We start from the raw sequence: 12,500 nt of genomic DNA on the forward strand, positions 1-12,500 counted from the left end.
TCGTGTGTGTCTGTGTGTGTGCGTGTGTGTGTGTGTGTGTGTGTGTGTGTGTGTGTGTGTGTATGTGTGTGTGGGTGTGTTTGACGTCAATTGAGTCTGTGGAGACGTTGTGTTTACTTCGTGCATACACTTCCTCTCCTCTTCAACTCGCCACATCAGCACAATCTTTGCTCACATGACTCGTGCACTTGGACACATGTCATAGTGTGTCTGGCAATCAGATGCGTCTCCTCTACACGTACGCCGCCCCCGATGACGATCTGGCCGGTACAGTCTCGTGCTTCCCTCTGTCCCTGGTCGTGTGTGTGTGCGTGTGCGCGTGTGTGTCTGTGTGTGCACGTTCACCTGTTCACGTTCACGTTTTGTGGCTGTGGTGGCTTGTGCGCAGCTGGTGAGCGCCTTGCGTGTTCATGCCTCGAGGTATTGACCCTTCTTGCAAACAAACATGCACACGCACACGCACATCGTGCTCAGGTGCCGAGGTTGTGTTTACGTACACCAGGTCCGGTCGCCAGCTCACGCTCACTGGCTCCGTTGGTGGCTCTGACGAGTTCACCATCACCATGAACCGTGCCGATCGTACGTTGCCCGTGCATGCTGTTTGCTTCTATGCTCTGATGTTGCTGCTTGTGTGTTTTGTGTGTATGTGTGGTGCGTGTGAGTGATGGAGAGTGGTGGCGCATGGGGACCTTGCTGCCTTGTTGAACCGCGGGCGATACTGATGTTGACAAACGTGAACATGGTTCTTTCATCGCCTCTTTTCATCAGGCGCCCCAGCTGCCACCGTTGTAAACATCACTGTTTCCGGCGATGTCAACACCTTTGATGCGGACGCTTTTCTTGCCGGCCTCGCTCAAGTGGTGCGTGGCCGTCTGTGTCTCTCTCTGTGTTTGTATGTTTGTGTGTCTGTGTGTCTGTGTCTGTGTGTCTGTGTGTCTGTGTGGTGTATGACCTTCCTCACACCCTGCTTGATCGTCATCTGCACTGTACACCGCCCCGTTCTCACATTCATGGACTCACACCACTCCATTCTTGGATCCTGTGCCCGGGCCAACAGCTCGATATCCCAGTCAACACGATTGAGGTTGTCTCCATCTCCCCCGGCAGCGTCGTCGTCGTGGTTGCGGTTCGTTCGCCTCACCCCACACTCTGCGTTTATATCAGTCCTCCACCCTGCAGTAGCCCTTTCTCGAGCCCTTCTTCCGCCTCAAACACCTCACCACACCACGCCACTGTGACAATCCTGCACTCACACGCACACCCACACGCACACGCACACATGCACACACGTCTGCGTGGCACTCCACCGCTTGTTCAGATCCGGGAGGATGCCTCCGACTCCTCGGCCCCGAGCCTCAGCACCATCATCAAGCGCATCGAGGCTGTTCCGGCCGGCACCAGCATCGGCGGCTACGGCCTCGAGTCTGCCCAAGCCAGTATGTCATACATACGTGTGTGTGTGTGTGTGTGTGCGTGCGTGCGTGTGCGTGTGTGTGTGTGTGTGTCAAAGTGTGTCAAAGTGTGTCAGAGTGTGTCGAAGTGTGTGCTCGTTTGGTTTGCTTCGTCTGCGCGTTGCTAATCCACCCCGCCCCCTCCCGCCAAACTGCAGGCCGCGACCCAGGTTCCACCTCGGCTGCGTCCGTCGCCACCACCTCGTGGTTCGCCGCTGCCATCCTCTTCATGGCCGTGGTTTCCCAGCTGCTGGCCTAAGGGCTGGGATGTGAAGCTTCGCAACGCGCAGAGCTGTTGGCCTCGAAGGAGGGATACCACCTTTGCCTCTCTCTGCCGTTTGCGCCCTGCTGTCCTTGCGCGCCGTGCTTTGCGAACCCCTGTGTTCAGCGTTACACTGCCTGCTTGCTTGTTCGCTGTGGCATGCGTGCGTGTGGCATGTCTGTGTTTGTGTGTTTGTGTGTTTGTGTGTGTGTGTGTGCGTGTGTGTACTTGTCTCTGTGCGTGTCTCCCGATGATGTCGTGTCATCTCTACCGCGTACGACCAGTCATCATACACCCCTCAAAGCGATTCGCCACTACCAAAATTGCGCCAAAATCCGCCAAAATGTGACTAATTGTGAACAGTCGTGTCATAAGCGGGAGATTGGTTCCGATCCTCTTCTTGAGCTGCACAGTAACGGCAGCAGCCACCATGGCATCACGGACAGAACAAGCTTGCATTGTTGTGGGCACGGGATGCGACTGCGCCGAGCACCTGTCCGAGGGACACAGCATATGAAAGCTTGAAGATGGGGTCATTGTTCCTGTCCCGCTTCAATACACACAACGCACGCACACGCACACACACACACACACACAACACATACATACACGCACGCACAACACACATACATACACGCACGCACATGCACTCACGCAGGTTGTGACTGCCCAGCAACTGAACTCCTGTAACCCTTAACACCGACACTCTGCTTCATCAGGCAAGGATGATGTCGTGCCTTACAGCGGTCGCTCAAGCAAGTCAGTGAGCAAGCATGGTGCACCCGTGTTGCCATCGTGTACATGCATTCGAACCCGCACGCCCAACAGCACTGCATCCCGCTGATATCTTTATGTGCTCTGTTTGCTTGCTTCAAACTCACGCCTTTCCCTGGCCAATATCCTCCTCAGAGGACTGGTCCCAACTCGAAGATGTGCTTCGGAAGGACAGCGCAAACCTGGATGTGAACGTCAGAGACAAAGTGGGTCACCCATGAGGGTGCAGTGCGGAGAGTCATGTGTGTGTGTGTGTGTGTGTGTGTGTGTGTGTGTGTGTGTGTGTGTGTGTGTGTGTGTGTGTGTGTAAGCTTGCTTCAGTTTGCGCTTCAATGCAACCTGCCAGGCTGACTGGGTCTTGGCTGTGTCTTACTCTTTTACTCCTGCCCATGGCTGTAACTTTGTTAAACTGCTAGGACGGCATGACGGCGTTGATGTACGCTAGCTTCTATGGGAATGAGGGCTCGGTTCGGTTGCTTCTTGCACATGGGGCTGACCCTAATCTCACCCTACCAACCAGCGAGGTGCGTGTGCGTGTATGATTGAGTGTGCACGCACCTGTGTGTTTGCACGTGTGTGTATACGCGTCTACGTTCATGTTCTTGTGCCTGTGTGTGTGTGTGTGTGTGTGTGTGTGTGTGTGTGTGTGTGTGTGTGTGTGTGTGTGTGTGTGGATCCATGTGCCTGTGATCCCGAGGTAGAAGCTTGTGTGTAAAGAGCTCGTGTGTAAAGAGCTCGTGCGCAAAGAGCTTGTGCTCTTGCCAGCCTCATTCCCCATCCGGCCCCAAGCACAGCATGTAAAGCACGCTGGGTGCTCTGCCCTGCCATCTCCGCCAGACGTTCAATACCTGACCCGCACACACCTCATGTTCACAAATGCTTTGACAGACGACGCCCTTGATGTTTGCCATGATGTCGGGAAACGCGCAAGTCGTGAGTGCACTGTTGCAATGCGGCGCGGACCCACACACGGTCAACAGCAAGAGACGGACAGCACTGGACATCGGCGCTTTCACAGGTTCGCTCACTTAACACCCCTCCGTGCTGCTCACTGCGCCCTTGTGTATGCTTGCCGTCAGATCACGATCAAGTGTACCGTCGAGCCAAGTCGCAACTCTGAGTGGGGCGCGAGCACGCTCAAGTCCTCAAGTCTGACACGACTGTGTCACAGTGCATCACACACACACACACACTCATGTTTGCATCCAATCCCCCCGTGTCGTGCCTTGACGCATACCTAACACGACACACGCACGTACTCGGATGACAGGAAACCGCAGCTGCTGCGAGGCGCTGCGAAAATACCTTGGGGTGGACGCATGAAGTCTGGAACAGACAAATGGGACACACTCAATGCGCATCACGGGCTACAACGGTCATGCAGCCGGTTGAGACCGAGGACGATAGGGGGTTGAAAGAACTGGTGCACGTTACACCATCAGTTGAAGAAAGGGATACGTGGCATACGAGGCGAGGAGGAGGAGGAGGAGGAGGAGGAGGAGGAGGAGGAGGAGGAGGAGGAGGAGGAAGGTGACAAGTTTTGATGGCCACAAGTGTCTGGAGTATGTATGAGGGTTTCGTTTACTGCGCATAAACACGGTGACAAATGTGCTGGGGGGAGCAGCGAGACGTCTTAACAACAAGAAGGGCGGGCGGGCATACTTGGACGCAGTAAGCACAGCAAGGGACAGCGAGCAACATACAAGCCTGCACCAAGACAACAGTCTGAGGTATTCGAGGTCAACAACCACACATAGATAAACAGGAGAGGCAGTTACCGACGCAGAGAAGGTGGAACGCACACACATATATGCACACACACACACACACACACACACACACAAACACACAGCACACAAACAGACACACACACAGACACACACACACAAACAGACACACACACACAGACACACGCACGCAAATAACCCCCCCAAACACACACATGCATACACATACGTACAGTCAACGCCGCCGCATGATGGCATCGCGTATGGCGTGCCACGTATTCAGAAGCAAGAGGCGGGTTTGCAAACGGACGCCACCGTTCATGTCATCCTGGATATCTTGCGATGACCACACGCCACTGCGGCGACGGCGTGCCTGCTCCTCAGCATGGCGATAGGTGTCCAACACAGTCGTCTGCTGCGGGTATCGAAGGAAGGCGTCGTGGTCCAGTTTGGCGTGGCCTTGGCGCAGCAAGAGCGTTCCCACATCCGACCGCACCCCAACCAAGGGTGGGCGTCGCCACACAAACACCCCTTCGTACAAGGGGAGCGTGCCCGTCGTGTTTTGACTGGACGGGTTAGTCGTACCTTCGCTTTCTTCCGAGTCCTGCACAACAGCAACCGCCTGAAACTCGAGCCAGCGACGCCTTGCTTGCATGTTCTCCACGCACCAGTCCCAACCGCTCGAGTGCCATTCTGTTAAGGCGAAGACCGTGGCATTGTGGTGCGTGACCCCCTTTTCACCTCGAAACGGCAGTGGTGGATGCACAATAACTTTAAGCAAAGGCGGGCCAACACTCCCTTGTTGTTGTTGTTGTTGTTGTTGTTGTTGTTGTTGTTGTTGTTGTTGTTGTTGTTGTTGTTGTTGTTGTTGTTGTTGTTGTTGTTGTTGTTGTTGTTGTTGTTGTTGTTGTTGTTGTTGTTGTTGCCTTGGCGGCGCAGTGTGCAGTGTGGTGGAACTGCGTGATGAGGGCACGGTCTGGACTTCTGTGACCTTGACGCGGTATGTTCGCCCAGGCTGTAGTTCCTGTGGCGCATTCAGGAACGGTGAGCGCCACAGTCTCCAAGCTGCAACAGCTAGCAGCGCTGCCAGTGACCCGTGGATGGCCAGCCGCACCACTCGCAAGTGCCTGTCCACCAGCGCAGCCCCTTGGTCCACGAGCGTCCCCTCATTCGCGTCACTTCTCTGGTCTCCTTGCTGGGGGCCGCGAGCGTCTGCAGCATTCAGGTCTGCATCACGACCGTGCTGCTGTTCGCGCTTGCTGCTTTCGCCGTTGTTGTTCTCACTGGTGGTCATCACGTTCCGTCCGAGTGCCGATAATCAGCTGAAAATGTACACAAATCTTCCGTAACCGCGACGCGATCTGCTGACGATGATGACGAGGAAGGCCGATGCAGCAACAAGCAGCAAAGAGTGCTTGTTGTGCGGCGGAGGTGGCGGTGGAAACCATGGGCGCATGGACACGGGTGCTGGCTGGGTAGCAGCGTTCTCAGCTTCAGCCCTTGGTGCAGCCATTCGCTACTTCATTGCAGTGCTTTCAGGTACACACATGCAGCGACGTTTGGTGGGGAGGGGATGCTTGTTCAGGCCTTTCAGGCGGTGTGCTGCGATGAGGTGTGTTGCTTACTTGACACGTGGCACAACGGACCCAAATGTGCCCTCACAAACGTGAGGGTGGATGCATTGCACCCCCTTCTTGCCAACATTATACCCAGGGTACACGCAGAACGACGCCTTCCCCTCCGAGCATGCATTAATCCTGGGGTGCGCCGTTATGGGCGCCGTCTCCGTCGTGCAACGCAGAATGTACGTTCAGCGTGAACAAATTCGCGTTCGTGCACTTATGATGAGAGGGCTTGATGCCTGTTCACAGAGAGAGGGAGAGAATGTGTGTATGAGAGAGAGAGAGTGTGTGTTTGTGTGTGAGAGCGTGTGTGTGAGAGAGAGTGAGAGAGAGAGAGAGAGAGAGACAGACAGACAGACAGACAGAGGGCGCATGTGTGTGATACAGTCCACACACACACTCTCACACAATGCACCCACGCTGTACACGCTTTACCCTCGTCCTCTCACCCTCAAACACCGACACTACACGTTGGGTGTCTGCTTTCCACGTCGTCGCTGAGCAGAAGCAAGTGGCTCGCATTCATTGTAGCCACAGGGTTTGCTGGCTGTTGCACGACCTTTTCATCCTGGCAGGTCTGTTCGATCTTCCGTGTGCACTTGCCCTAGCAATACCCTTTTTATGGTGCAAGCCCTTGTTCATCACCGCTACGACACGCCTCACTCCGAACCTACACTTCACAACGCGCGCGTGTATACCACAGCTGGAGGCAGGAGCACTCTTGTTTGGGCAGCCGGTCGAGGTGTTGGTGATTGAACCCGACTCGCCAACAGAGCAGGCGCTGAGCTGGCTGTCGCTGCTGGTGTCCGGCGTCTTCGTGTCGCTGGGAGCGTTTGGCGCAGGCCGCGTACTTGCTCTCGCGTGCATCACTGCACACGGCGACGTCGCACCGCTGCCAACAACGCTCTCTGCGTCGGCGGCCCCAAAGACAGACGCGCAGCTGGAGACCATCCTGCAGCACATGCTGTCGGACAACGCCGGCAGCAACGGCAGCACGGCAGCAGCAGATGCAGACGGCGAGACAGCAGCGGCAAGTACAGCCCAGCAAGAGCAAGTGGAAGACCTCGATCCAAGTCTGAGCGACGACGACGATGAGGACGGTGATGCTGGTGACCGTGCACCATCGCCTCTCTCTGGCACAGCCACAATGGCTGCGACAACGGCAACGCCGGCAACAGCAGTCACAGCACCACAGCAGCCCACATATGTGGTGGACAGCCCGCCACCAGCTGTCGCTGGTGCAGATGTGTCGCCAACACCAGAGAGGCTTCCCCTCGTTGCTCTCGCTTTTGTGGTGCCCGTGGTTGCCATCACCATCGCTTGCCTGTCTGTAGACAACACACAGCACGTGGGTGTGGTGTGGATCATGATCTTCGCTCTCCCAGGTGCGTGTCTGTGGCAGGTGGAATGCATGCAACGTGTCTGCACATGGCGTGTGCACTCGTCATCATCACTTGGTTGCTTTGCTGCGAGCAGTTGATGGCAAGTGGTTTGAATTCCACCGGACCTCACACTGAAGTATCGATTGTCGCGCGCACGCGTGCGTGTATGTATGTGTGTGTGTGTGTGTGGATGCATGTGTTTCCAGGCATGATGATACGGCACTGGTTGTGTACTCGCATTCGTCCGCGCCGGTACAAGGTACCAACTCCTTTGCACGCACCAGCACTCCCCTGTCAACCACACCACCTTCACCTCAGACGTTTTGCTCACAGAGTAGTGTGTGCGTGTGTGCGTGTGTGTGCGTGTGCGTGTGTGTGTGTGTGTGTGTGTGTGTGTGTGCGTGTGTGTATGTGTATGTGTGTGTGTGTTGTGGGGGAAAACTGCAGCACGTGTTCTACTTCAACGGTACCTTGATTGCAAACATGCTCGGTACCGTCGCGCTCGCTCTCCTCGGCATTCTGCGCGACCAGAAATCTCTCTTTGACACATCCTCCCTCGCAAGGTGTGCATGGAGTGGGTGAGGAGTGAGTGAGTGAGTGTGTCTACTTTGCAGGTTTGCGTGTGCTCCTGTGTTCCTGCGTTCCGCACGATGGTGGCAGCTTTCCACTACGCGTGCTTACCCATGCCACCCATCGTCAGCCACAGTATGCTCCAGCTGCTCATCGTGTGTGATCTGGTTTGTTTCGGTGCGCAGTGCTGCGTCGGTGAGCGTTGGGCTGCAGGTTGGTTTCTGCGGATCCCTCACCACCGTGTCGTCCATGGTCAACGATGCTTACAAACTCATGGACAGCAGGCCCGGTGCGTGTGCCCTGCGAATGCACACGTGTGTGCCACGTGCTCATGTGCTCGCGCATGTTTGTCCATCTGCGCTTGTGTGCGTGCACGTTGTGCTCTTCCCCATCACAGTTGCGCAGTCTTTGCAAACCACTTGCACACACTCACACCTACGCACACACACGCACATACACGCACGCACACCCTCACCCCATGTGTGCAGGCCTGGCCCTGGCGTATTTGGCTTGGTCCGTGGTGCTCGCTCAAGCCCTCCTCATCCTCGTGTTTGGAACATACGCGTGGACCAGATAGCACACGTCACACACGCGCGCGCGCACACGCAGACACACACAGACACATAGACACACACACACGCACACACACACGCACACACACACACACACACACACACACACACACACACACACACACACACACACACACACACACACACACACACACAGTAGGAGCAGTGGCGTCCATGTTTTCGTTTAATGCAGGCTGCACTGCGTTTAACATGCGTCAGTCAATCATAGGACCTCGAGAGCTAGATGGTGGTAATGGTGGCGGAATGTGCCGGCAAACAAGGATAGGGCAGGATAAACACACACGAAGGGCGAGATGCAGACAGTGTGAATGTGGACAACAAGGTGATCTGGCAAATGTGACAAGAGAGTAAAACGAACGCGGCAAAAGCTAAGCAAACGGCACAGCGTCAAGCGAGAACAGGCGAACGAAGCAACCAAACGCAACCGTGCACAGGTGAATGCAATTGTGGGATCGGGTGTGAATGTGAATGCGTGGATGTGAGTGTGTGCGCGTGTGTGCGTTACTGATGGAGAACAACTTCCCACCCCCCTCCCTTTGTCAGTGTGGCCAGCCACAGTTGAGGGAAAGAAAGCGCATCCAAGCGAGCAACGACAGCCACAGACACATCGAACAAGGACGCACAAGAGAAGCAGCAGCCAGTCACACGCAGTGTGTACGATGGAAAACATACCCAAACCAAACAACAAGAACGGAGAACGAAGCCACACAGCGTGACTGCTCGCGAGCATTGGCCACCCTACGACATGACAACTCTCTGCTCGAGAAGGGACCACATCACGCTTGCGACGGCATGCGCTTCCACTTGCCCGGCTGCTTCCAATCGCGTACAGGGAGGGTGGCAGCGGGGCTGCGCGGTGCACCTTGCAGCTCAACACGGCCGCCGTCGGCAAACGAGCTCGAGCGAGACATGGCGCTGGCAGAGGACCACGCGGAGAGCATGGATGTCGACGACGTTGGGCGGGCGATGGTGGAGGAGGAGGACACGGCTTGCTCGCGCAGGGCAAGCAGTGCATTCTCGCCGATGCTGCTGCTGCTGGCACGGCGCAGCGGGGTGTGATGGCGCACGCCGCGATGGCGGCTTGGATGCAGATGGTGACGATCATCATCGTCGTCATCGTCAGCATCATCGTGCGACGTCACTTCGACCCGCGGCTTGGACGCGTCTGTGGGACCAACACGGCGCTTGCTCGGGGTCGCGTGCTCACCGCCGTGCACGCTGCCGCCATTCTCCACATCATCATCGTCAAACGCATTGCCGTCGCTGTCGTCATATCCACTGCCCCGACTGCCCCGCTGCTGCTGCGGCTGCTTCTGCCACGCCCGCTTGTGCGGCAACCCGCGGTGCTGCTGCTGTTGGTGCTGTTGCTGCTGCTGGGGCATGGATATGCCACTGAGAATGGCGCTTGCACGGCGACTGCCACCACCGGCTGCTGATGCTGTGCGGGAGAGGCGGCGTGCTGGCGCAGCGGTGGGGCGCACGTTGATGGCCTCGCGAATCAGTTTGCGCAGGGCCGGATCTGATCCCGTGGCCAAATCCCACTTGAGGTCCTCCATCAGCGCCTCCTGCTCGACCTTCGAGTGCGGATCAACGATTGCACTTCGCTTCTCCGGGGCAACGAACATGTCTGGTGCACACGTGGACGATACAGTGCAGATATATGAAGGCGGAGGGGAAAGGAGGGGAGGGGTGAGACCAGGTCTAGTTGGAAGCGCGCGTGCGCGTGTGTGTGTTTATGTGTGTGTGTGCGTGTGTGTGTGCGTGTGTGTGTGTGTGTGTTTGTGTGTGTGTGTTTGTGCGTGTGTACATGTATGTGTGTATGTGTGCGCACATGTATGTGTGTGTGTGTGTTCGCTCGCAATAATGCAGCAAAGCAGGCAATTGCAGCCACCACCAATCAGAGAGAAACGCCACGACGCACCATCTGGGGAGATGTTCATTTCCCTCAGCGTCTCCTGTACAAATGTCAGATCCATCGCTCGCGAATTGCGCCAGTCATCACCGTGGGGTCGTTGCTGATGATGGGGCTGACCGTGACCGTGATTGTGATTGTGATTGTGACCGTGATCGTGATCGTGGGGTGCTGTGATGATGCTGTCTTCATCACCACAGGTACCACCCTGGTTCTCTTCGCCGTCATGGCGCTCGCTATGCACGGGTGTTTCGCCACTGCGCCCATTGGCATCTTCCTCTGCAAACACATCATCGTCACTGTCACTGTCATCGTCGTCACCACCACCCCTGTATCCACCACCTCGCGCCATCCGACCACCATCACGGCTGCCAGCACGACCCGTGCTGCTGGCGCTGGCGTTGCGTTGTCGATCACCACGTGCGCTCGTGCATCGCATATGTGCAGATACTGCTCGCCGCCACGTCCCCTGCCGCTGCTGCTGCTGCTGTTGAATGCCTCCACGCGCTGTTCCAGGGCGATATGAGGGCGGGCGGGTGCTTGACCGCTGCGTGGACGTTGTCGACCGTGCGCGTGCTGTTGACCTGCCGCTGGTGCCGCCACCACCACGTGCGCTGGGTGTGCGGTTGACAGGTGCAGACGCAGGTCTGCCCTTGACAATGTCGCGCATGCGGCGCTGTCGCTCCTTTGCACGGTCCGTGCTGTTGCTCACGGCTTTGCCGAGCTTTGCCCGCTGGTAGTCCCGCTCAGACTCCTTCACAAGCGTCAACAGCTGTTGACATGGCCGTGTGTGTGTATGCGTGCGTGCGTGTGTGTGTATGCGTGCGTGAGTGCATGAGTGAGTGAGCGAGTGAGTGAGTGAGTGAGTGAGTGAGTGAGTGAGTGTGTGAGTGAGTGTGTTTGTGTGTGGAGCGAGCATCCTGGTACTTTGCACGCTGTCTACAGCACACGCCACGGCCACAATGCAAGAAGTGAGCACACCCATAATTTCCATTACCACCATGGCCACCACCACCGCGCTTGTCGCACCTCATCGACGTGGTCCGATGAGGACTGGAAGCGCATGGCTTTGAGCTTTGCGCGCCGCTGCTGTACGTCCTTCTTGATCATGCGTGCGGTGTTGTACTTGACTTTGAAGCTCTTCCACAGCTTCTGCGCGTTGAGTTTGTTCTCCAGCCGCTTCTCTGCAGGGATGAGGATGGACTTGAAGTCCTGCAGCTCGTAGATGCTCTGTGCGTTCATGTTGTTGCTTGCGCTTGGGTCCATCCCCGCCGTCACCTCCCTGATGTGCGGGCAGCGCGTGAGCAATTCTAAGAACTCGTGCAGCTGCAGGCGGCTTGGCAGCTCGATGCTTCGCGTGAGGCGGCATATCTCCACCGGCAGCTGCGACGGCGCGATGATGCGTCCAGAGAGTTTCAGTGCGCGGCTGACAGAGGTCAGGTCCTTGAGAAAGATGCCTTCGTGATCTGCCTCGTGGTCGTACAGGTCAAACGCCACCTTTGCGTCATACACCTCTTGGAAGGAGAGCTTCTTTGTGCAGACGAGGCGCATGGATTTGCGGAGCGCCAGCGCATTCACGGCGCTCGTGCGGAAGTTGACTGTTTTGTGCAGGTCCTTGTCCAGATTGCCGCTGTTGTTGTTGTTCAAGTGTGTGTGTGTGTGTGTGTGTACGTGTGTGTGCATGTGCGTGCGTGTGTAAATGCGTGCGTGTGTGTGTAAATGCGTGCGTGTGTGTGTGTGTGCAAATGCGTGCGTGTGTGTGAATGCGTACATGTGTGTGATGCGGAGTGCAAGCAAGGAAGAGGGGTTAGTAGTGAGCAGCAGCTGCAAACAAGCACGACAAACAAACAAGCAAGGTGGCGACGCTAACGGCAGGTGCACAGGGCGACCACAGGTGATCAGGGCGGCAGTGCCTACCTGTCGAACAGTCCATCAAACTGCGTCTTTGTGAGGCCATTCTGCTGTCGTGCCAGCTTGGGGCAGTGCTTCTCAAAGAGATCGCCTTTGAACTGCAAACAACACAAACGAACAGAAACAACACACATGGCGTGAGGGGAGTTGGGTTGTGTGCTGTGCCCACCGAAGCAAGTCGGCATGAGCAACAGGCATTGCAAGCAAGGGCAAGCAAGGGCAAGCAAGGGCAAGCAAGGGCAAGCAAGGGCAAGCAAGGCAAGCAAGGGCAAGCAAGAACAGGTGGTAATCTTACC

At 56.5% G+C, this 12,500-nt stretch overlaps 5 protein-coding genes across 5 annotated transcripts in view; 3 read left to right on the plus strand and 2 right to left on the minus strand.

Moving 5' to 3' along the window:
- The window catches only part of PTSG_02354 (uncharacterized protein), a 4,951-nt gene extending 2,931 nt beyond the window's left edge, over positions 1–2,020 (plus strand). Inside the window, exons 9-14 of the mRNA XM_004996785.1 lie at positions 206–267; positions 475–579; positions 769–860; positions 1,058–1,126; positions 1,319–1,436; positions 1,610–2,020. Coding sequence (XP_004996842.1) covers positions 206–267; positions 475–579; positions 769–860; positions 1,058–1,126; positions 1,319–1,436; positions 1,610–1,710 — 547 coding nt within the window. The 3' untranslated portion in view covers positions 1,711–2,020. The remainder of the gene's footprint in view (positions 1–205; positions 268–474; positions 580–768; positions 861–1,057; positions 1,127–1,318; positions 1,437–1,609) is intronic.
- An 11-nt stretch (positions 2,021–2,031) lies between these two features.
- Positions 2,032–3,985, plus strand: PTSG_02355 (uncharacterized protein). Its single transcript, XM_004996786.1, has 5 exons — positions 2,032–2,472; positions 2,623–2,693; positions 2,904–3,011; positions 3,376–3,505; positions 3,758–3,985. Exons 1-5 carry the CDS (start codon positions 2,439–2,441, stop codon positions 3,808–3,810), a joined length of 396 nt encoding a protein of 131 aa, XP_004996843.1. The 5' UTR covers positions 2,032–2,438; the 3' UTR covers positions 3,811–3,985.
- A 464-nt stretch (positions 3,986–4,449) lies between these two features.
- On the minus strand, positions 4,450–5,508 carry PTSG_02356 (uncharacterized protein; the record flags this gene model as incomplete). The annotated part of the gene is made up of 1 exon (XM_004996787.1): positions 4,450–5,508. One exon carries the CDS (start codon positions 5,506–5,508, stop codon positions 4,450–4,452), a length of 1,059 nt encoding a protein of 352 aa, XP_004996844.1.
- A 45-nt stretch (positions 5,509–5,553) lies between these two features.
- PTSG_02357 (uncharacterized protein) lies at positions 5,554–8,458 on the plus strand. The gene is made up of 8 exons (XM_004996788.1): positions 5,554–5,753; positions 5,928–6,018; positions 6,342–6,411; positions 6,540–7,221; positions 7,425–7,477; positions 7,666–7,781; positions 7,974–8,077; positions 8,277–8,458. Exons 1-8 carry the CDS (start codon positions 5,585–5,587, stop codon positions 8,363–8,365), a joined length of 1,374 nt encoding a protein of 457 aa, XP_004996845.1. The 5' UTR covers positions 5,554–5,584; the 3' UTR covers positions 8,366–8,458.
- Positions 8,459–8,530: 72 nt separating this feature from the next.
- The window catches only part of PTSG_02358 (uncharacterized protein), a 4,637-nt gene continuing 667 nt past the window's right edge, over positions 8,531–12,500 (minus strand). Inside the window, exons 2-6 of the mRNA XM_004996789.1 lie at position 12,500; positions 12,211–12,302; positions 11,323–11,923; positions 10,303–11,065; positions 8,531–10,008 (exon numbers count right to left, since the gene is read on the minus strand). The exon at position 12,500 is cut by the window's right edge and continues 21 nt beyond it. Of these exons, the coding sequence (XP_004996846.1) occupies positions 9,158–10,008; positions 10,303–11,065; positions 11,323–11,923; positions 12,211–12,302; position 12,500 (2,308 nt within the window). The 3' untranslated portion in view covers positions 8,531–9,157. The remainder of the gene's footprint in view (positions 10,009–10,302; positions 11,066–11,322; positions 11,924–12,210; positions 12,303–12,499) is intronic.

This window comes from Salpingoeca rosetta, assembly GCF_000188695.1.
Source record: "Salpingoeca rosetta unplaced genomic scaffold supercont1.5, whole genome shotgun sequence".
Lineage (NCBI taxonomy): Eukaryota > Choanoflagellata > Craspedida > Salpingoecidae > Salpingoeca > Salpingoeca rosetta.